Source organism: Pseudoliparis swirei, chromosome 11 (assembly GCF_029220125.1).
Source record: "Pseudoliparis swirei isolate HS2019 ecotype Mariana Trench chromosome 11, NWPU_hadal_v1, whole genome shotgun sequence".
NCBI lineage: Eukaryota > Metazoa > Chordata > Actinopteri > Perciformes > Liparidae > Pseudoliparis > Pseudoliparis swirei.
Genome location: NC_079398.1, coordinates 7,003,510 through 7,026,561, shown reverse-complemented (window position 1 = coordinate 7,026,561; position 23,052 = coordinate 7,003,510). Strand labels below are relative to the sequence as shown.

General features: G+C 41.8%; 2 protein-coding genes across 4 annotated transcripts in view; one reads left to right on the top strand and one right to left on the bottom strand.

Moving 5' to 3' along the window:
• Positions 1-1,151: 1,151 nt before the first annotated feature.
• dnal1 (dynein, axonemal, light chain 1) lies at positions 1,152-5,195 on the bottom strand. Its single transcript, XM_056426032.1, has 8 exons — positions 4,867-5,195; positions 4,311-4,349; positions 4,009-4,118; positions 2,659-2,714; positions 2,499-2,554; positions 2,235-2,361; positions 1,794-1,934; positions 1,152-1,608 (listed from the first exon to the last, which is right to left on the bottom strand). Exons 1-8 carry the CDS (start codon positions 4,867-4,869, stop codon positions 1,556-1,558), a joined length of 585 nt encoding a protein of 194 aa, XP_056282007.1. The 5' UTR covers positions 4,870-5,195; the 3' UTR covers positions 1,152-1,555.
• A 4,848-nt stretch (positions 5,196-10,043) lies between these two features.
• gphna (gephyrin a) overlaps positions 10,044-23,052 on the top strand; it is a 29,793-nt gene continuing 16,784 nt past the window's right edge. For all 3 annotated transcript variants that reach the window (XM_056426024.1, XM_056426026.1, XM_056426025.1), the window contains exons 1-9: positions 10,044-10,146; positions 16,446-16,524; positions 17,543-17,600; positions 17,873-17,965; positions 19,596-19,690; positions 19,780-19,846; positions 20,689-21,015; positions 21,534-21,635; positions 22,570-22,707. In XM_056426024.1, the coding sequence (XP_056281999.1) occupies positions 10,083-10,146; positions 16,446-16,524; positions 17,543-17,600; positions 17,873-17,965; positions 19,596-19,690; positions 19,780-19,846; positions 20,689-21,015; positions 21,534-21,635; positions 22,570-22,707 (1,023 nt within the window). In that variant the 5' untranslated portion in view covers positions 10,044-10,082. The remainder of the gene's footprint in view (positions 10,147-16,445; positions 16,525-17,542; positions 17,601-17,872; positions 17,966-19,595; positions 19,691-19,779; positions 19,847-20,688; positions 21,016-21,533; positions 21,636-22,569; positions 22,708-23,052) is intronic.

Here is a 23,052-nt window from a genome sequence, read left to right as displayed (position 1 = left end):
TTACTTTTCATTGGTGCCCGAGTATGCCAATCACGTTTTTTCTTTTGAAGATAAACAGGACATGTTTCAGTTTCAATAAATCACTGGGTTGTTACTTTCGGTGCTGCTTTAGTATTGATCATGTTTTGAGTCATTTAGTGGATTATCATATTATGACAGGAGCAGCCAGTCACCCAATTGCATATTCAGCGTGAGCCAAACCTTTGCCTGATATGTTCAAATCAGGCCCATAGGAGTTTACAAGTTGATATTTTTTGCTGAACACAAAATTATGAATTCCCCCTCTACATCATTCTCTCGTCAGAATGAGTCTACTTATAAACACACTGTTTCAACTGCTTCATAGTGTCATATTGAGAGTTATGATGACAAGTTCATAGTAGATGCACAAGTATTCTTATGTACAATATATTATGTTGAACATAGATGGAACAACATTTACTTGCACTTTTACTTTCAATACTTAAGTACAATTAATATCAAAATATGACTTGTACATTAATGAGTATTACAGTACAACAGTATTGTATATGGTCATCTCTCCATGGAGGGAGGACAGTCCCATAAATAGTACTGTATTTCCACTGATGTCCTTTTGGTCCCAAGCCCACATGGCCTTCAAGTGGCAATCATTAAGATGTCAGTCATGGTTGATTTACAATTTCCGTTTGAGTGGAAATTGTGGAAAGAAGTGGAATGTTCTGCGATGGCCAAGTCCATCACCTGACCTGAATCCAATGGAGCTGCATTTCACTTGCTGAAGAACAACTGAAGGGAAAATGCCCCAAGAAGCATCAGGAAGTGAAGACAGTGGCAGTAGAGGCCTGGTAGAGCATCACCAGGGATGAAATCCAGCGTCTGGTGATGTCTCTAGGTTCCAGACTTCAGGCTGTCATTGGCTGCAAAGGATTTGCAACCAAGTATTAAAATTGATAATTACATTGATGATTATGTTAGTTTGTCCAATTACTTTTGATCCCTTAAAAAGGAGGATCCACATATAAAATATGTTGTAATTTCTACACCGTTCACCTGATGTGGATGTAAATACCCTCACATTAAAGCTGAAAGTCTGAACTTAAAGCACATCTTGATTGTTTCATTCAAAATCCATTGTGGTGGTGTACAGAGCCCAAATTATGAAAATGGTGTCAATGTCCAAATATTTATTGGTTGTATGTTTATTAGGAAAAACTGAAATAAAGCATTTTTTCCAGGAATGTTACGACAAACACCTTGTTGGTAATTATGCAAATATATGAATATTGCAATCAGTGGGCCATAGGCTCGATCACCATTGTGTTACAGCTGTCAGTGATAGATAAAATACATTGGTTCAAATGTAAATCTTCCAAGATCTTTTTGTGAAACAGACTTTTCTCATTCTATAAAACATAAACATCCTTGTATTTATCAGTTATCTTGTGCTTGTCTGTCTGTAACAAAGTGTACACTGTAGTAAAAAATATTTTATAAAAAGAAAAGCACCATAACAAACCATACAAAACATTAAAAAAGGGAAAACTCTTCAGGAGGTTGCAGATAGTCGCGCTCCTCAGCTCTCTCCTCCATCGGCCTCCTCCTCTTCCTGTTTGATGATTGGGTTTCCTGGAAACCACAGGAAAAGAGATCTCCAATCATAACTTCAAAGAAACAACATACCGCTATCATGCGTCTCGTGACAACGTCAAAAGTAGTTATCGTTTTTCAACCCTGGAATCTCGTTTTGTATTTGTTATATATTGCGCTATAATGTCGATGGATGAAAATGCTGCTGAAACATCTACTCTTACCATCTAGTTTCCGTAGGTTAGGTAGTCTTTTCGAGGCCTCATCCATCCAGGTTCCCTCGGCCGAATGCTTCTCCTCCAGAGGGTTTCCAACAAACACCAGGTCTGCGAGACATGGCAGGTCGGCCAGCCTCACAAACTCTACTACGCAACACAGACAGCACAGCACACAACAAATTAAATAACCATCAGCACAACACCGTGAAAGATATAAATGACTAAAGAGACCTTTGCGAAAAAGTTGGAAAGCTTTACTGGCAGTAGTTTTGATGGTACAAAACATTTTTAATAAAGAAATTGTCTGGCCCATAGAAGAGGTCTCTGTCCTTCCAGCAGAGAGTGCAGCCTAAGTTTGCGGTTTTAATGAAACTAAATTATGTTTCATAACCTCATTTGCTCTGTCCATCTCCATGCGTGTCGATGGTGTTGATGAACACAGCTCACCCCAATCTTTGACCAGGTTGTTGGACATGTAGAAGACTCGAAGCTTCTTCATGGATTGAACTCCCTTCAGCTTCTCGATCAAGTTGTAGGAGATCCACAACTCTTCTAGTGTTTCCCCCACTGCCTCCTGCGCGCACGCACACGCACGCACACACACACACACACACACACAGAAGCAATTAATGCAAAATAGTGTACATTCAAAGTATTTATGAAGATTGTCGGAAACCCCTATGAAACACTTGCACACAGTATAGAACTTACCAGCCCATTGAGGGATTTAATATTGTTCCTTCCTAATGACAATATCCTCAAGTTCTCTGGAAGAACACAACACAACGTCACATTACAACCCACATTTTCAGAAGTGTGTGTGTGTGTGTGTGTGTGTGTGTGTGTGTGTATTGATGCAAGCAGGACTCACTCAGGCCATTGAGATTGGTTATTTTTTCAATGCAGTTTGTGGACAGAGAGAGCTTCCTGTGGAAGCATTAAAAAACGCATATCAGTTACGTTAATGAGGGTGCTTTTTACAGCAGGGATTCTCAACCTTTTTCCACATTTCATCAGGACAATACCTAGAGGACCATCTTCCAACATAAATGAGATAAAAATGTAATAAACATGAATGTTTTTGCTTCGCCTGCACTCATGAATCCAAATGTAATGTATTCAGGGTCATGTCTTCATCTGCTGCAGGTGGTCTCCCACATCACTTTTTAAAGTTTAAAAAAGACGATTACTTCTGTGTCACTTTATCAGAGGGAAAGTTAGCTAGTCTCCACCGGGTGATGTGTTGTGATACGTGTGGTTATATTCAACTGTAACTATTACAAGTCTTTATTTATGGGAATTCTTGAGCAAACAAATTGCTTAGTATATACTAATCTTTTTTATTTATTTAAAAAGGTCAATAATATGAGATTGGGAGCATCATAATTTTTCTTTATTGTCTTTTCACCGCAGATAGAACACATACATATACATATACATATATATATATATATATATACATAGAATTAAAAAGTCAAAATAACAACAGCAAGATAATTTTTTGAATTCAATTCAGTTCATTTGTATAGCCCATTTTCAAAGTGGTCTGGTTTGCTGTGTACTCTTAAAAGCATGATTAATCCTGAGAAAAATTGGGAGAATTTTCATTGCCTCTAAACGGCTCTCAGAATGGCGATGCTTGAGCCAGGGGCTTGTATGATCTGAAATTATTATCCTGTTGATGCCGTTAGAAGTATGTAAGTTGTTTTGAGCAGTTTAATTGTTTTGTTTTGTTTTTTGGAAATGTCGACATAATTGATCTACAAAAGTATGAGCCGGTAATTCCTGTGCTTAATTATTGTTCGGAAACAGTTATGCACATTCGCTGTATTTGACTCAAAAAAGTAGCCAAATTGTACTCAGGAACAGATCTAACAGACATGAGAAAGGGCCAGTTCATACTTCTGGAATTGAACGAAGTGTTTCAAACACCAGCTTCACAAAATGTAGAGGCAAATAGCTAGCTGTTATAATCTGTAACAACTAGCCTACCACCACACTGTACCCCATATTGCATGTTGGCAGGTTCCTGCTGTCGATTCAAGTCTCAAGTTGTAGCTTTTCCAGGCAGTACTTCACAGGATCAAATGGCACATATACGACTAGGCTGATCTCAGAGTTTGACATGTCTTCACAAGCATCCACAAGATTGTCTAACTTAAGGTAGGAATGAAAAAATAAAACAACGCTCCATCGAATACTTGTATGTTACAGGACTCACTCGCAGTTGGTGAGTATGGAGAGAGAGGCATCCATCTTCTCTATGGCAGGAACCTGACCATACAGTTTTATGGCTTTACTCTCACTCACTCTCTCCCCTGACTTCTCCTCCTGTGCACACACAAACACACACACACACATACACACATATACACACACACACATCAAAGGATGCAATCACAATACCTTTTCTACCATCATGCAACTACTTTCCCTCATGAATTGTAAACACCTGCGTGAGCACAAATGAATAACCACATCACAGAAACATTGCATGATATCCTGTCCGTGTGTGCCACTCACCAACTTGGCCAGGGCTTCTTTCACAGTCGTCGCTCTGTTCTGGAGACATTACATAACATTAAATTAGACCGACAGAGGCTAGTTACATTACATTACATGTCATTTTCCGAGTGATGACAGCACAGCAGATGGGTGCTGGAGACAAGCTAGTAGCGATGCTTCGTCAAACACACACGCTTTTAATATACACTGTCTATATTTTCATTTTCATCTGGGGGGCGGGGTTGGCAGTTAATTGTGAGTAAGCCATTCCTACTAATAGTCCTCGTCCCATTACTCTGCTTAGCCGGACGGCACACTGGCAAACTAGAGCCCGACATCCACACACGACACGGGGGCAGACTTGATGTTAGCCCTCTAATTAACGTTAGCTATCCAATTTAGCTAATTAAGGTTAGCCCCTATTAGCTAACGGCGACAACAATGTTGCTCGTGGAGTCAATTCACACAGCCCTCCGAAAGGAAGACGGGGCAAGTTCGGAGAAGGTCGGAGTCGTAACGTGTCGCTGAAGAACACGAAAGAGCAACGAGAGGAAAATGAACCGAAGACACTCACCATGTTGATGGTTGACGTTTTCTCTCTGGTTGCTATGGCACTAACGGGCAGCCGACAAGCTGCGCCGGCGCACCGCGCAGTGCAACTGTGACTGGATTTGACCCAGTTAAATGCAGAGGAGCGAGACAACGGTTGGCTTCTTGCGTCATTGCGACGGTCGGTAGATTTGTATAAGTGGCTGTGTCTGTCATTATCACACTATGCAGAATCTTTACTTGCAAACCGAGCAACTTTGAAAAGCAAAGTAAATGACTCAGACACTGATCTTGAAGGCTCTTGGTTTAACATTGAAATGCACGTAAAGAGGTTCTAGTCAAGTTTATCTGCACAGAGATAATAATTTGTGGCGTGTGTGTGTGCTACTGTGGCTGCACCCCGGATACTGCACCGCGCTAGCGCCCTTCAGTGGTATAACTCTAGTATTGCATCAAAGCCCGTTCTCAGGGCTCGGTACGCCTTTATTTGACCTTCAGTCAATTCATGAAACGTTTAACTGTTATTCCGAGTAACTCTTATGTACAGTCACGTCACGTGAGTGTGGAAACACTGCAGTCCCCATTCATGAAAATATATAATAACCAATCCAAATTGTTTTGAAACCAAGCAAGACAAGGTCACATGCATATGCATGTAGTGTGTTGTAACTCTGTTATGTTGTACACATGACATCTATTGTACTTCTCTCCATTCTGATGGAGGGATTATCCTCTGTTTCTCTCCCAAAGGTTTCTTCCCTTTATCTCCCTGTTAACAGTTTTTTGGGGAGTTTTTCCTGATCCGATGTGAGGTCCTGGGGCAGAGGATGTCGTTTGTGTACAGATTGTAAAGCCCTCTGAGGCAAATTTGTAACTTCTGATTTTAGGCTATACAAAATAAATTGAATATGCAAAGGTATTGCAGCCAGCTATGTCTAACCATTTTTATGTTGAACAAAAGAGGGCAAACATAATAAAAATAACACCTGTAAAATACTATCGTAAAAATATTGAAATAAAAATAATAGTTAAAGGGTTTCATTGATATAAAGAGTATTTAAATCTAAGTAAGGAAACCAGAACTCCGTCAATAGCAATGGTTTGTTATTTGTAGCAGCGGTCTGCGATAGAAGTATTCAACAAAGTTGTGTTATAGTTTGGATTTAAAGCTATAGAGTATTTTTGTATCGATCGATCGCTAATGATCAAAGCTGCTTGCGTGGTTTGACCTTTTCTGCTTCCAAAGGGGGTCAAGACAGAAAATGTTTGGGAACCACTTATGTAGAACAGAGTTTAAACTGGACTCTTATCTGAAGTCCTATCCCTGTTATCTGATTCTATACAAATGTACAAATCATTGTTAGAGTAATATATTGCTTCTCATACATTGTTTAGGTATCTGAAATGCAGAAATCACCCAATAACACATTTTGAAAGAGAGCAGTGCATATTATATATTATATATCTTGTTATAAAGTTGGGCATTGGAATCCATAACTCCTGCTTCCTTTGAAAACTGATTTTTTAACAGGGGTTAAAAAATCAGATTTCAAAGGAAGCTGTCACACAAATACTAAAAATCCAGGACTGGCCATCATTGGAAGAAGTGAGCTCACCTTGTGCAGGCGGTGTACAGTCTACAGACCAAAACACACAGCTCATAATACATCCACTGCAACTCTAGAGCTGATCAAGGCATTTATCACATTTGGTGATGTACCGTCCAAACAAAACGACGGGGGAAATATTATCTGAAATATCATCTCCATTAAACGGCAGTTATTTTGTGTGTACAGTGTATGTCAGAGCATTTGAGACTGACACTGATGTATCAACACCGAACATGTGTTGGGTTCTGTCAAAATGAAAACTATATTTGATCAATTCTTTGAAAAAAGAAAAAAATAATTCCAATCATGTTGCAAGGAAGTGCACAGTGTCTGTAACAGCTGCTAAATAATCCACGGCTCCACTTCCACAGTTTGAGCAGAGCTTCAATTAAATGACCAGGAAGTAGATTTAGATGGAGTCACCGAGGAGCTCTCAAGAACGTGACTTGAAATTGAAACCTCTTCGGTTTGCAGCGCACACCAGTCATTTCCTGCTCTGGCAACATAGTCTTATAGATCCACAGTGCCAGATCAGACACCCTAGGTGGTAAATAAGGCGGCTCCACATGGGACACGAAGGTCATCAGTCAAGTCAAGGTCAAGTAAAATCTATTTTATTCATATAGCCCATGATAAAAAATATAGATAGATAAACATATGAACATCTTAGAAGGCGTCAAGCGTCTTTAGGTTACAATTTTAGATTAACCATGATACAGTTCCCTGTAATGTTTGCTCAATGTGCAAGACAACGTGGTGAACTGTCCCGTAGGTCAGGGGTTTACAACCTTTTGTGAATTGAACCCCACTTTAGATTTTTTTATAATAATCTGAGAACCCAAAAAAACAACATGACCAAAAAAAGGAAAAAATACTGTAAATATGTCAGATGCAAAATAAATATTCTGCTAACCCTTAACAATTAATGCCTGACATTGTCAAAAGTGAAAACACATTTCGCTCTATGTTGGTCATGATTAGTGTTGCGATATTCAAATCCAATTGCTCATTAAAATTAGGCTTTGATTGAATTACTAATTTGTTTGGTTGTTGAGCACCTTTAGATCTAAAAATAATGTGCTTTCTCAATTAAAATAACTATTTCTCAGTAGCTCATCATCTCACTAGATGATGCCCTGGGGCCAACCAGGGGGCTCTGGCCCAGTGGTTGAAAATAGCTGCTCTAAGGTGCCCATCCACTGGAGAAAATAGGGTCCTCTAGGGCAGCGGTACTCCAATCGGTACATCCGTTTGTGCGTCTGAGCCTCTCACAACGTCATGAAATACATGAAGCACCTCAAAAGGTGACCTTTTGACCCAAGCTAGCAAATCCATAAGCTAGCGAAAATGAGTGAAAAAGAAAAAACGTCTTTGTAGAGCTTCTTTGACGAAGGGAAAAGGCCCAATAAGGAGACATAAGAAGAAAAGCCTAAAAAGAAAGCTGCATTCGAAAGACATTATCAGGAGTCGTACTTAAAGTACGTATCGCTGCAGGCGAGACTTACGTGCAGAACCCGCTCTGCGTACCACTGGCAGCACATTTCAGTGAAAAAGAATGGGTCTTAAAACATATATGTTTAAACTGCTCAATGAACTCAATCTGTCACTTCAGGAGAAAATGATAACCGCTTCCAAGTTGTCCGATAACGTCGCTGCATTCAAAGCTTAACTGGAAATATGGGGACAGCGAGTGAACAGAGGAAAAGTTGACATGTTTCAAACATTGACCAGGATATTACAAGAGGCTGAGCAGCTGAGGTTCTCCCAGCTGGTGCATGATCACTTGTCTTTGCTTTTAAAAGAGTTCGAGCAGTACTTCCCAACCACAAAAGACCCGCAGACTGCGAAATAACGGATCTGCAGCCCATTGGTGAACAAACCCGGTGAATTGAGCCTGTTCGTGGCAGAAGATCAACCGCTGGAGATCGCAAATGACGGTGGCCTTGAAAGTACATTTCACACAAACACCCTGTCGGTGTTTTGGATCAAAATCAAAGCAGAATATTCCAAAATTGGCAAAAAAAAGCTCTGAAAATCCTGCTTCCATTTCGAACGTCATATCTTTGTGAAGCAGGTTTTCAGACTAGTGGAGAAAATAGTGCCCTCTAGAGTGCCAGACAAGTGGAGAAAATAGTGCCTTCCAGGGTGTCAGTCCAGTAGAGAAAATAGTGCCCCCTAGGGTGCCAGTCCAGATGAGAAAACGTAATGCAGCTGCATATGGCATGTGTTTAGCTAAAGATTAGCCTGAATTGCTAAACTAAGCTAATATTCTAAAATGATGACTATGGGGTCAATTTAGCCGGCGATTCAACATAACCCCTGGTAGCCTATAACGCACTGAAGTGCCATTTATTGCTCTTCTCTCAATTAAAAGTGCTCACCAGTTACGATTAGGGTTGGGTACCGAAACCCGGTGCCAATATGGTACCGGTTACAATACAACCGGTATTACCCGGACCGAAACGCAACACACATTTCGGTGCTTCTTTCCGGTGCCTGAGCCGATTGAAATTGTAAAAAACTATTGTTGTGAACTTCTCTGATGACTCCGCCCTGTCAGCAGGTTACGAGCCTCTCATATTTAACTTTGACAGCGGAGGCTGCGCCGTGTGTGACTACGTGAGCCCGTGTGGGGCACACCAGCGTCAGGCTGGACGCGATGGGGAGACCGTCACCGGTCCCCCTGAACACGTGGAGACCGATTATGACGAGCAGCCTGAACTCAGATTAGTACCGTAACGTTGATTGCAAGTCTTGCATTCATAAAAGTAGCCCAAGAAATAATAAATTAGCCATTATAACCATGCTTAAGCTAGCTCGTAGCTAGCGTTAGCTCGTAGCTAGCGCTAGCTACGAGCGTGACAGTCTGCTAGCAGATGTGTTGATGTCCAGCGATCCCGGCTGTATACCTGGTGTTACCGGGAATATAATGACGGAGGAATAAAGACCACGGGGCGTCACTTTGTTTCAGTGTAACTCTCGCTGTCAGAAGCAAAACTTTATTTGTCACGTGTCATCTTCAGTACCTCTGATTGGTTGTTCTCTTTGCCCATCAACACAGTGACATGATTAACCCTATAAGGGCTGCACATGACAATACATATCACATCATATAATGGAGAACATATATTGTGTATGTTAACAGTCTGATATCCGTTGTGTGTCGGTGCTCCATGATAACGGCTTCTACAGGGAATATGGCCAAAGAGGTTTTTAATGTCCTCATTGTGCGTTAAAAAAAACCAAATATCGGTTCAGGCACCGGTATCGTTTTAAAAGTACCGGTATCGGAAAAAACCCAAACGATACCCATCCCTAGTTACGATAGAGCTGGCGCTAGGGCAGAACCGACGCTGACCTCTTTAGAACAAAAAGTGGTCTCTCCCACACCTAAGCAAGCCATATCTGCCAGTAGCTGCTCACAGGACGCTTATTTTTTTCCGTACTCTGGTTTATCAGACACAAACTCATTACTTGCATCTTGACATGATGGATTTTCGCGTGTGTATTCGTGATCCTGTGATTCTCGCGTGATCACGTCGTGACATCGCGAGAGTCCAGCTGCCGCGCAAGGTAATTCTTACCCGGCTCTCCCCTATGTGCCGGCACAGAGCAGACAGAGGTTGTAAACATGGCGGCGGACGGGATGGTGCTCACCAACCACGACCATCAGACCCGAGTGGGGATTCTGACGGGTAAGGAGCCTGTTTCGTAATATGCGATGAGATGCATCTCAGCAATGCACCTCCGTGGCGTTTTGCCGTCGGTTGCGCGTGCACGTCGGTGTCACGATACGCGCTGTCTCCGCTGCCGACCTAGCTGTCGTTATCCAGTGTGCTAAGCTAACCGGTTTCGTTGACTGTCATTGCTCGAACGTTAGCTGCCTTCCCCATTTGACAGGTCCGGCAGATGTGGGGTTTGCTTTGTGACGACGTCATTTGCATTTCTGTGGGGAAGTCTTTCATGTATATGTGTACGTGGGCAGACTGGCTGTCATAGTCGGTGTGGTTCTAGATCGCTGCACGACATTGTAGTGGTATATTTTATTCGGCGTCAAGTGAGGCAGTAGGAAAAACAACGTCTTGCGAGGACTTTCAAAATTAGAGGGGCTATTCCTTTGGCGGGCGAGTGCTGCAATGAGTTTTTAACGAAGATTGCCGCTTTTATTGTGAAAGCAACAGCACCGTTCTTCCGTTCTGGCTGTGGCTGTATGTTGCCACCTTGACGCAAGGGAACGCTATATTTTTTCTTCTAACAGCAATGTAGCGATACCGAGCCTACATCAGCTGCATTATTCATGTGTCTTTGCAGATCCGATGTATTGGCTGCTAGTGAGGGTGCTCTTCGTTAACATGTATTTTATGGTTCTTTTGACGGCCATTTCGTTTGGGCTTAATGTTTTGTTAGTTTTTGTAAAAACGTCCGTAGAAATGTACATTTATGAATCATAAATTGTGCGGTTGGTCGCTATTTAAAGCTCCTTGGAAGGCAAGGCCGACTGCTGAAGCGCTTGCCCCCCCTGCCCTCTCTTTTTTTGCAGGTTGTTTAGCGGCTTCTTAATTAGCTCAGCTGATGTTTGTCTGAGTCGTGCAGAGGAGGACTGGGACCAGTATACTGTCGTGTGACAGTCACCAGTAGCCCCTCTACCTCCTCGCCAAAGGCAGGGGAGGGAGGGGGTGAGGAGGGGGGACGTGAGAATAATGCTAAGAGGATGCGCCCCAGCAGCTGGCTGGGAAGTCTGTCGTGGTTTTGATGAGCTAGCATCTCGGCTAAGGGCAGCTAACCCCTGCTGTCGGTCCAGCCCCCTGTCACATGTTAACACACGTTCCGAGCCCGAAGGGTTTATGTTCGGTCATGCTTAGGGTCAAAGATTCGGTTGGAAAAATGTTACGCAAGGTATGCTTAAGGTCACATATGTGGAGCCAGAGGTGTCGCAATGTACACAGTATTGTTGGTTATGATGAACACATAAGAACAGTGGGTTCTACTAGTCTAAAGTGTTTGATGGTTAAAGTCAGCATTAGGGTAACCAAAGAACCAATGAGATGGTACCTCTTGTGTTTACTGTTTGTGGTGGGCTAAATGTAGATAAGATACTATTTGAAATATACTTCCAATACACTAGGCCATGGTTTTACCAAAGAGGGAACTGTGCTCATAAAGAGCCAAACTAGGGCTGCAACTAACGATTATTTTGATAATCGATTAATCTGTTGATTATTTTTTCGATTAATCGGATAAAAAACCATAAACACTGTAATTTTCAATCCTTTATTCAAAACAGGGTTCGTACAGTCATGGAAAACCTGGAAAAGTCATGGAATTTTTAAATGGCTATTTCCAGGCCTAGAAAAGTAATTGAAAAAATAAAATCCCAAAATGTTTAGAAAAGTTATGCAAATGTGTTATATTCAAATGTTAATTTACAAGGAATATATACGGTATGCTTTGGAATTCTCATTGTTAGTTTAAATACTACATATTCTCTTGTTCACGTATACACAGTTTTCACTAAATGTTTAATCATGGAAATTTGGTTTAAAGTCATGGAAAGGTCCGGGAGATCCAGGTCAGCATGTGTATGAACCCTGTTCACTGGTCAGCATGTGGATGAACCCTGTCATAAACAGAACTGACAGCGGTTTACTCTCCTGAGTTGGCTATTTATGGGTTAAACGCCTCATACGGTGAGGGGGCGTGGCTTATCTCCGTTGCCTTTCTCCATGGAAACATATTTTCAGCCGCCACGGAATAAATAACCACGTTTTCTACGTTATACTCTTGTGGAAATGCCACACACGTCGTAGCGCCCTGGTGTCTGGATTCATGACATCACCTGGAGGCGCACACAGCTCCGTGAATGTCTCCGACTACATGAATGACTTCCGCATCCAGCGCCACGAGCGCAGCAGCAGCCAATTAGATTCATCAACAGAGGAGCAGCTCAGCGCTGATTGGCTCTCACAACGCAGCGTTCTGTCCTCTCCCTCCGCTCCGCTCTTGTTTTTCCTGCGCCGCTCTGCGCTCAACTTTTTTAATACTCCGTGACTCATTGAGCGCCGCAATAATCGCGCGACACAACGAATCGATAATGAAATTCGTTGCCAACTATTTTAATAATCGATTTTTATCGATTCGTTGTTGCAGCCCTAAACCAAACCAACAGTTACTTAATCCTATAAACAGGTATTCTGTATGTATCTAAAGTCCGATGCGTCTTATTCCTCCAAAGACGTAGAACCACTCCAATAAGCAACAGCGTTGTACTGGAAGATGGCCACTGTAGTTTAAAAATAAAAAAATCAATGCTGCATACTCCTTCCTGTCGCTGTAAAATACTCACGAGCAATTAATGTCTCTTAATCCGCTGCCCAAAATAGTCTCGAACAATATTTTTCCTGTCCCAATCGCATTTGTGGAAAAACCACAGTGCTCAGCTGTTTCAAGAAATAGCTTGCTTTACTTTTTTGGTTACATTTTTAGTACGGACAAATAACAGTAATCTATCGAAATATATAACTTTAAAAAATAGTACACATATATATTTGAACCCAGGTAGCCTTACATTCCATGTTGCTTGTATGACACAATAACAAAATAAACAAAAAAGTGTAATATAAATTCACATCATTATAGTCAAATAAATTGTTTTAGTATCGTTTCATGTCATACAAATTAAACCAAGGACATAAAGTACTAATTTTGGTTACAACTTTTTCTTTGTAAAATTGTGCAACTGAGTGAAACGTTTTTTCTTCTTCTACAGAGGTAAGAGGAGTCTTTTGGGATTCTGGAAAAAACATCAGAACAACATTATATTTTGTTTAAAAAAAAAAAATCATCTTGTGTTTTTTTAAAGAGAGATTAAATAATAGAAGCCCATCACCTACATGTACAGTAATAATGGGGCTGGAAGTTGGGAACTACTAAGTGACACACGCTGAAAGATACAAGTGGGCTCTACGACTAAATATACAACTAAACTAAACGGTGGTGAAAACTTAGCTGCACCATTACATCATTAAATTAAATTAACTCATTCATGCATCAATAGTTATAATCCAGTAATGTAATAACTATTTTCTAAAAAGAGCCATTCAGCATAGTATATGTTGTCCAATAATAGATTTTGTTTGAATTTGAAATCGCTGTCTCCATAACATAGATTATCTTCTAGAGAGCACTGACAAGTTTATATTGTTGATACACAACCTTGTCCTAAAATAAAATGTTTGTCATGTGCTGTTATGTTTTTTAAATTTGTAATATTTCTTTTTAAATGAATGATAATGTCCCAAATTTGTGATAAACCCAAAAGGTTTCACAACAGTTTTCTAATTTCGCTTTGACTTATTGTCCATCATTTAGCGATTATGTATCAGTTGGAGACATTTTTAATCTTACCTGCTAGGTCAGCTTCACTGTCATATCGGCCCACTGTGCCAAGTCACACAGTTAAGATCTCACTATAAATCAATTGAGTTAGTACAATATAAAAAAGCCGGAGTATCATATATTGTATTCTACATATGGTGGAAGTCAGGGAGGCTCATTGCTGAATCCACAGCCAAATCTGTCAAATGTAGTGGTCAATGTTTGGTTTAGCTGGACTCCACTATTTATACTCACGGTCCAGTGAACCCATTGACTTACCTCTGTGTGTCAATACAGAAAGTCTCTGGTGCATGTTTGTGTGTTTCGAATCTTACATTCTTGGAAAATATTTAGAGTAACTTGTTCCTTCTGTGATAATTGTGTTCTCATTTTAAACAGAGGTGGATAACTACAAAACAATAATCACCTGGATTAGAGCACACACTCACTTTCACCAAAGTTGCATGCTCTCTAAACCGTGTTGCCCTTGAACCAAGTGTACCAATGTTTCACAAAATGCTGTAGCATGTTTAGCATGTGTAGCATGTTTCTGTGTCAGAGGGGCTGTAATGAAAATGTGTGCAAATGCTTCAAATGTCTTCTTCAAATGCAATGAATTGTAATAGCTTTTAAACAGCTCGGGTTTTCTGGTTTCTTATATCTATGTTCAGCAAAATGTAGATTCACTCATCAATATATAATTTTAGATTTAAATAGATTGAAACAAATAGTTTTATATTTTTGTAAAGTACCATCGTTTTTTTCTTTCCTGCTATGGGTTGGATGAGAGTGACTACCACTCTCATATTTGTCCGTTAAATGCAGTACTTCAGCTAGCAGCTGGTTAGCGTAGCTTAGCATAAAGACTGGAAATGGGGAGGAACTGCCATCCTGGCTCTGTTGGAACCAGTCCATCACAAATTCTGAAGTTTGATTGCTTGCATTGTGAGACCAAACAAGGCCGACTTTATAAATCACTGTGTTAGTCTACACCAGGGGTGCTCACACTTTTTCAGCATGCGAGCTACTTATTATGTGACCAAGTCAAGGCGATCGGGGGGGGGGGGCTAGTAAGTGTGCTCACCTGCCGCGCGCGAGCCGAGAAGAGTTGTTGACGGGGGGGGGGGGGTGCTAGTGACTTTTTCTTTGCTCCGTCCCGATGCGCGCAAACCGGTGTCGGGAGCTCCGCGGCGCACGAGACAGCGGGCAGAGGACTGTTAACGCAACACGTAGAGACAGAAATGACGTGCTTCTGCTGTAATGTGACGCTATAGAGAAAGTGACAGGGGGGCGGGCCAAATTTTTTTTATGTCATGCGATCTACCAATACTACGCCGCGATCGACTGGCAGGTCGCCGCGATCGACCGGTCGATCGCGATCGACGTATTGAGCACCCCTGGTCTACACGGTCCATACAAGTGGACCTGCAACATCTCAGGTTTCTTCAACTATTCATAATAGATATAATAAAATAAATGTATATTCCATGGATATAGAGATTTGCTCTTCAGAGACTGAGTTGCCCAATGTTATTCTAATTTTGAATTTGGTACTCTCCAGTTTCCTTTGGAAAACTGACAATTGCATTTGAGGTCTGTGACTCATGAATTAGAAACTGAGCTGCAAATTCAATTAAATTAAATTCAGTTTATTTGTATAGCCCAATTTCACAAATTACAAATTTGTCTCAGAGTGCTTTACAATCTGTACACATAGACATCCCTGCCCCAAAACCTCACATCGGACCAGGAAAAACTCCCAAATAACCCTTCAGGGGAAAAAGGACTCCGGGGAGAAAGCAGAGTTAGTAACGTGTGATTGAGAGATGAAAATTCATCCTTAAGGAGAGAAAAAAGAGGAGATAGGTACTCAGTGCATCCTAAAACGTCCCCCGGCAGCTATAAGCCTATAGCAGCATATCAAGGGGCTGGACCAGGTGAACCTGATTCAGCCCTAACTATAAGCTCTGTCAAAGAGGAAAGTCTTAAGTCGACTCTTAAACGAGGTGACTGTGTCTGCCTCCCGGACTGAAGGTGGAAGCTGGTTCCATAAAAGAGGAGCTTGATAACTAAAGGCTCTGGCTCCCATTCTACTTTTTAAGACTCTAGGAACTACAAGTAGTCCCGCATTTAGTGAGCGTAGCTCTCTAGTGGGGCAATATGGTGCTACAAGCTCCTTAAGATATGATGAGCTTGTAGTACAATGGTGTCGAATGCAGCACTAAGGTCTAACAAGACCAGGACAGAGAGGAGTCCTTTATCTGCTGCCATTAAGAGGTCATTTGTAATTTTCACCAGTGCTGTCTCGGTGCTGTGGTGTTTTCTAAATCCTGATTGAAATTTCTCAAATAAACTATTATGATGTAGAAAGTCGCACAACTGATTTGCGACCACTTTCTCAAGGATCTTGGAGAGGAAAGGGAGGTTAGAGATCGGATGCCCTCAATTCAATTGAATTATCCATCTATGAGTCCTTTGCCCAGTAATTACTGGGCAAAGGACTCGTAGATGGATAGTTCTTTATTGATCCCAAGGGATAGGTAACCAGTCAGCGTTTCAATGAGCAGTTTTATATTGCATCACACTTGTCTGTCCTGTAACCTGAACTCCTCTGCTTTAGTCAGTGACGGCTGTTTCAAGAACCTGGCTGAGGACAGGAGTGGAGTGAACCTGAAGGACCTGGTCCATGATCCATCACTGTGAGAACACGCATGCGCACCCACATACGCACGCACACACACACACACACAGATCAGCAGATCAGTCTCAACATCAAAGAAGGCACATGAAACAATTCACTGATGGATATTTCTTGATTTATTTTTAGGTGATTGTTGGAATATTTGTACATAAATGTAATAATATTTCTACATGTATACCAGAAACAAGTTCACAAATATATCTCTGATGCAAGCATATTACTGCGTTTTAATAAATGTAATAGAAATCCACATTTGTATGTACTTTTTAGACTCTCCTGCCTCAGCTCCATTCACAAAAGCATTTTTCCAACAGGGAATTATCCGTAGCCAATCGGACGTCTCCCTCCGTTTCAACCAATCACGTAAGCGTACATTCGAGGGTACGATTTAATTAGGTCACAAAGAATTTACATCTGCGCTGTCTGCAACTGTGAACAGGAGGATGGGCACCAAACTAACGACATACAGCTGTCCCATGGTCAGAGGTCAAGTGGTGGTGGCGTTTAAAAAGTGTAATTAATAACTGTCTTGTGTGTGAGTAAATAGGTTTGAGTTATGAATGCCTGCTGCGAAGCACCACCTTCAGATGCCATGTTTAGGTTGACCTCTGACCTCCTGGCAGCTGCATGCAGTCATGTGTGTTCATCTGAACTCGCACTGCATAAAATTGCATTTGTGAATGGAGCCGAGGCAGGGAGGTCTCAAAAAATAGCAAATGCATCTTTCTATAACATTTATTGAAAATGTTAATGTATGCATCAGAAACGCCTTTGTGAGCCCTATTTGTATTTTATTTTTCTTTATACATTTTTGCACAATGACTATTTTTTCCTGCATTAAACTATTTTTGTGGAGTCATTTAAATCTGAATCGACGAATAAATATGTGAATACCTCAATACTAAGACCGATTTGACCCCACAGTCTACACACACGCACACACACACACACACATATATATAAAGTGCACACGTACACTGACGTCACCCTCACTCCGTATTTGTCCCCTACTGCAGGCTAGGAGGAGTCATCGCGGCCTACAAGATAGTTCCAGATGAAATTGATGAAATCAAGGTACGTGTCGTCGCTTTGAGCTCGCTAGCAATCCCCATTACTCCGAGTTTTACGAGACGCATCGCAATATGGGGGGGAAGACTGGACTTTGCACACTTTCCCACTGGCACTAAAAGAATGTTCAATCTGTCAGAGAAGAAGACGCATTCCAGATACAATATTATCCTCAATGAAAGTGTCTTCAACCACTGCAGCTGCCTGCTGGGCCCACGGATTTCCAGGGAAAGAGGATGTTTTGTGTAGTTGTAAACTTTGTGTTTACATGTGCACAGGACACTCTTTTGGAGTGGTGCGATGAACAGCAGCTGAATCTCATTCTCACTACCGGAGGAACCGGATTTGCACCACGAGATGTTACACCTGAGGTACCAACACACGTGTTAAAAATAAACTGTAAGCGTGACCGTGGTTATACTTGTATTTAGGGCTGCAACAACGAATCGATAAAATCGATTATTAAAATAGTTGACAACGAATTTCATTATCGATTTGTTGTGTCGCGCGATTATTACGGCGCTCAATAAGTCACGGAGTATAAACAAAGTTGAGTTGAGCGCAGAGCGGCGCAGGGGAAACCAGAGCGAGGGAGAGGACAGAACACTGCGTTGTGAGAGCCAATCAGCGCTGAGCTGCTCCTCTGTTGATGAATCTAATTGGCTGCTGCTGCTCACGTGGCGCTGGATGCGGAAGTCATTCACGTAGTCGGAGACATTCACGGAGCTAAGTGCGCCGACGGGTGACGTTATGAACTAAGACACCAGGGCGCTACATGTCACGACGTGTGTGGCATTTCCACAAGAGTATAACGTAGAAAACGTGGTTATTTATTCCGTGGCGGATAGCGGAAAATATTTTTCCACGGAGATAAGCCACGACGCCACTCTTTGTGAGCGCTGCGCTGCGCGTGCAGACAACATTTAACGGAGCGGAGCAGCGCGTGCGCTCTGATCGCTCTTTTAATGAAGTATCGATACTAAAAAATGCTAAATCACATCGTTTTTAACGTACGGGTACTCTGTTAGTATCGCTACACCGTGCAGCGTGACAGCAGCAGATGTAGCGGACTAACATTCAAGCTAACCTAACTTCCCAAACGCTGTGGACATCTGAACGCTGATTGGCCGAGACGCGACACGTCCCATCAAAGATGTTTTATTGCGAAGAGCACCACTTCACATTTTTTCCGCGTCTCACTGCAATCTCAACGGCAGCGGGCCAGGTGAAAAAAATAATAAATCGGAACACGTCTCTGATATTGTTAAGGGGGCCACATGTGGACCACTGCTCAGGAGAGGAAAGCTGTCAGTCTGTTTGTGACGGTTCATCCACATGCTGACCAGTGGATCTCCAGGACCTTTCCATGACTTTAAACCACATTTCCATGATTAAACATTTTGTGAAAACTATGTCTATACGTGACAAAGTGAGAAGATGTAGTATTTAAAATAACAATGAGAATTCCAAAGCATACCGTATATATACCGTGTAAATTAACATTTGAATAAAACAAATTTGCATTACTTTTCCAAATATTTTGGGATTTTATTTTTTTAATTACTTTTCTAGGCCTGCTAAAAGCCATTTAAAAATTCCATGGGTTTTCCATGACCGTACGGACCCTGTTTTGAATAAAGGGTTGAAAATGAATGTTTTTTTTGTTTTTTTATCCGATTAATCGATAAAATAATCAACCGATTAATCGATTATCAAAATAATCGTTAGTTGCAGCCCTACTTGTATTTTCGATGGGTCTTTTGTGACTTGTTTTTGCGAATCACTCTTCCTCCCTGCAGTATGATGGTGACCTTTGTTTAATATATAGAATGCGTCCTGTCACGGTGGGATGACCAGATTCACACTGATAGGACGAGCGTAACTGAGCAGCCCATTAGAGACTAAACTAGCACACTGATTATAAAAATGAAGTCGGTATTCTAACCAAACGAGTGAGTTTGATGTCTTCGACTAGCTGAGCACGTCCGTTTTGTGTTGCAGGCCACCAGAGACGTGATCGAGCGAGAGGCTCCGGGTATGGCCCTCGCCATGCTGATGGGGTCACTCAACGTGACACCGCTAGGCATGCTGTCCAGGTGAAGCCGTGTGCGTGTGCGTGTGCGTGTGCGCGCGTGCGTGTGTGTGTGTGTGCCTAATCTGCTCCCCGCTTGCATTGTCTCTCCAGGCCGGTGTGTGGTATCCGTGGTAAGACCCTGATCATCAACCTACCAGGGAGCAAGAAGGGCTCTCAGGTGGGATTCTCTGCTTTATGAATGCTGCTCGAGTCCCAGACATGTTTCCTAAATTATAAAAACATAAGTTAATTATATTTGTATTACATTAACTTCAAAATATATTGTAAATTGCTAAGTGGATGTCATTTCAAATGAAATTGGTGAAGAATGCATTCTGACTAGTTAAAGACTTCTAACTTGACATTTACGTATAGCCATAGATGTAGAACAGACATTCCCGTTGAGCCAACAGCCGTACAGGCACTTCCCTCTACATACGTCAGTAAGCAAGAAAGTGTGAATTGTCTTTTACAGCCATCAGTCGGGCTCTGTAACTACCTCCCCTGCCGTTGCACTCGTTACGGCCCAACTGATGACATTCTTTGTAATTATAACAACTAACGACAACAACCATTTTCTCTTGACCACGGCGAATAGTTCAAAGAACAGTCTGTTCTTCTCCTTTTCTATTGCTTTGTTCCCACCTTTTAGATTCTGGGGTTTGCTCTCTTACACTAGTAGTTTGCTCTTTTAAACTAGTACATCCATTTTTGTAACCCAAAAGTTATTAGAATATAAAATAATAATTTAACCATTGTGTGGCAGTGATTTGGTATGTCATTGTAGCTATACATTATGTCTTTCCTGATAAAATAGTGGACAGTTTCATTTAAGAGGGTGTTGCATAAGTATTATTATTTTTAACGCTGACTGCTGTTTTCAGTGGAAAAAGCTCCAAAAACCAGCCGTACCCTGCCTGCCCAGGATGTTTTCAATATATTGATAAATACAGAGCGACTACAATCAATCCAATGTTCCAAAGTGCCCCAAGATGAACTTGTTGTCTTGTTTTCTCTCAGGAGTGTTTTCAGTTCATCCTGCCCGCTCTGCCCCATGCCATTGACCTGCTGCGCGAGGCCATCGTCAGGGTGAACTCCACTCACGCCGCCCTGGCGCAGCTGCCCTCCCCGTCCCCCCTGCTGGCCAACACGCATATCGACGCGCACATCAACATGCATACCATGGAGCGCGGCACCCAGTGCGAGGAGGACGACGAGGACGACGAGGAGGAGGAGGAGGAGGAGGAGGAGGACAGGAGGCGGGGTCCACATGTGCACAACCACCATCACCACCACCACCACCAGCATGGCTCCTCCCATATCACCGCAGCTGCTATCGCTGCCAAGGTAACCAGTCGCCACGACGCGCCGCGACCAGTGCTGACTTGATAGATACTACTTTAATGATCCCTGTGGGGAAATTGGGTCATTGCAGCAGCATGGTACTGGACTGAAGACAACCGCTGCTCAAATGCTATTGGCTGCTGCAAGACTACAACAATATCACTTATTAGTAATAAAAGAGACAAGCAGCAGCACATTTCAGAAAATCTTTTTTCTCCACTGATAAAAAAATAAAGAAAGTAGTCTGGGTCAAGCTGAGGAATAGATAATGTATTAGGATACAGATCTCACAGTTCCAAATACTTGAATGAATTTGATGTGAAACAGAATTGTTGGCAGCTGACAAAATGTGGTTAATATTTAGAAGTGTGTCACAAGCTGTTACAGGAAAATTTCCACTTTTTGTGTCATTCATCAACCAGATTGAAGCACTCCATTTCATCTGTTTTTGGGAACATCTGTCTGTCTGTGTTTGTGCATTTGTGTCTGTGTGTGTGTGTGTGTGTGTGTGTGTCCATCAGACAAGCCATGCGTCGGTCATGGCTAAGGGCGGTCCCTACCTGCTCAGCAACACGCCTGCCCCGCCCACTCATTTCACCTGCTCCTGTACCCATGACGAGCAGGTGAGACGTTCCCACACGCCCCTCCTCTCCCTGTCATTGGTCACTTCATCGTGTCTTTTTGCCTGGCCCTGTTGTTCATACATGGATAACCGTTTTAAAAAAGTCTGCCTTTCTATGAACTGCTTAAAATATATCTGGAGTATTCGGCCTAAGAAAGCTTTAATGAAAGTTGGACATTTTGCATCTAAATAGCTAGATGTTTATCTCAGGAGCTGATGGAGACCAAAAAGAAGGGAAAATGTATTTGATTATTTCAGTGGATACAAACATGCCTGCTGGATGTGTAAAGAGACAACCTTATAAGTGAGAATATGTCAATACTATTTCCGCTGCTTGTTACTGTCTACTGCCTGCAGGTGGCCAGAAAGTTAATCATCTCCGGTTGTCTTAACTGTTTTTAATGTGTTTTACGGCGACCTTGAGTGCCTTGAAAGGCGCCTTTATAAAATAAATGTATTATTATTATTATGTCGGTTGGATTAGTTCAACCAGTTTATAAAGCAGTTTGTCGGTGTGATGGCTATTTACTTAACAACCTGAGAAAAAAAAGGTTAAGAATAATTTGACAAATCCTGTCTCCTTTTGTTGTGATCGCCATGGCAATTCATTGATGAGAACAGACTGTAAAATATTCCATAGATTCCTGGTACACGTTGGCATATGAAACATGGATGATTTTGTTGTCTGTTATCGTAACTTTTCAGGGGGATACAAGGAAACATACTATAGAATGAACTACAATGAAAGATAAAGCACTCTTATTTGTTTTAGTTGCAGCACATTTGTAGGAGTTGTTTTTGGCTTCACCAGGTTACTTTGTCTCGTTTGCATTCCCTAAAACCAAGCGCCATGGAGACACATACTCTTTGACATAAAATGTATGTGTGTGTGTGTTCGTGCGCGTGCATTTGTGTGTGTGTGTGTGTGTGTGTAGATCCCGGACTCTATCATTTCGCGAGGAGTTCAGGTGCTTCCTCGAGATTCCGCCTCTTTAAGCTCCACCCCTTCCGAGTCTCCACGGGCAACACAGGCCACTTCCCGCCTTTCCACCGCCTCATGCCCGACACCCAAGGTACATGTGTACACACACACACACACGTTAGCACTACGATATAAGAATCTCTGAAAACCATATAGGTATATGTATATATTTGCATGTTTTCTTTGTTGTTGCGTATAGTTTGCATGTCGAGAACACATGTACGCTGATGGTAGTGGAACTCTATCTCAGAAGTTCCTAATGAAAGACAGTTCATGCATGATCAGAGTTTTTTCTTTTTTCTTTTCTTATGCTTTAATCACATATTCTGACTCAAAATAAAGAAGAGGTATCCAATTTCAATTCCAAGCTTTAAAACAAAACTTAAAAAATATGACATTTCGAATTGTTTTGAGAGTTGTTGGTCCCAATGAAGCC

Bases quoted from the DNA above. Each gene is read 5' to 3' on its own strand.
- dnal1 (XM_056426032.1), bottom strand. The intron at 2,715-4,008 runs GTGAGTCCTGTA...ATGCTTCCACAG, and splicing joins TCCATACTCACCAACTGCGA to GAAGCTCTCTCTGTCCACAA. The intron at 2,362-2,498 runs GTAAGTTCTATA...GCGTGCGCGCAG, and splicing joins TTAAATCCCTCAATGGGCTG to GAGGCAGTGGGGGAAACACT.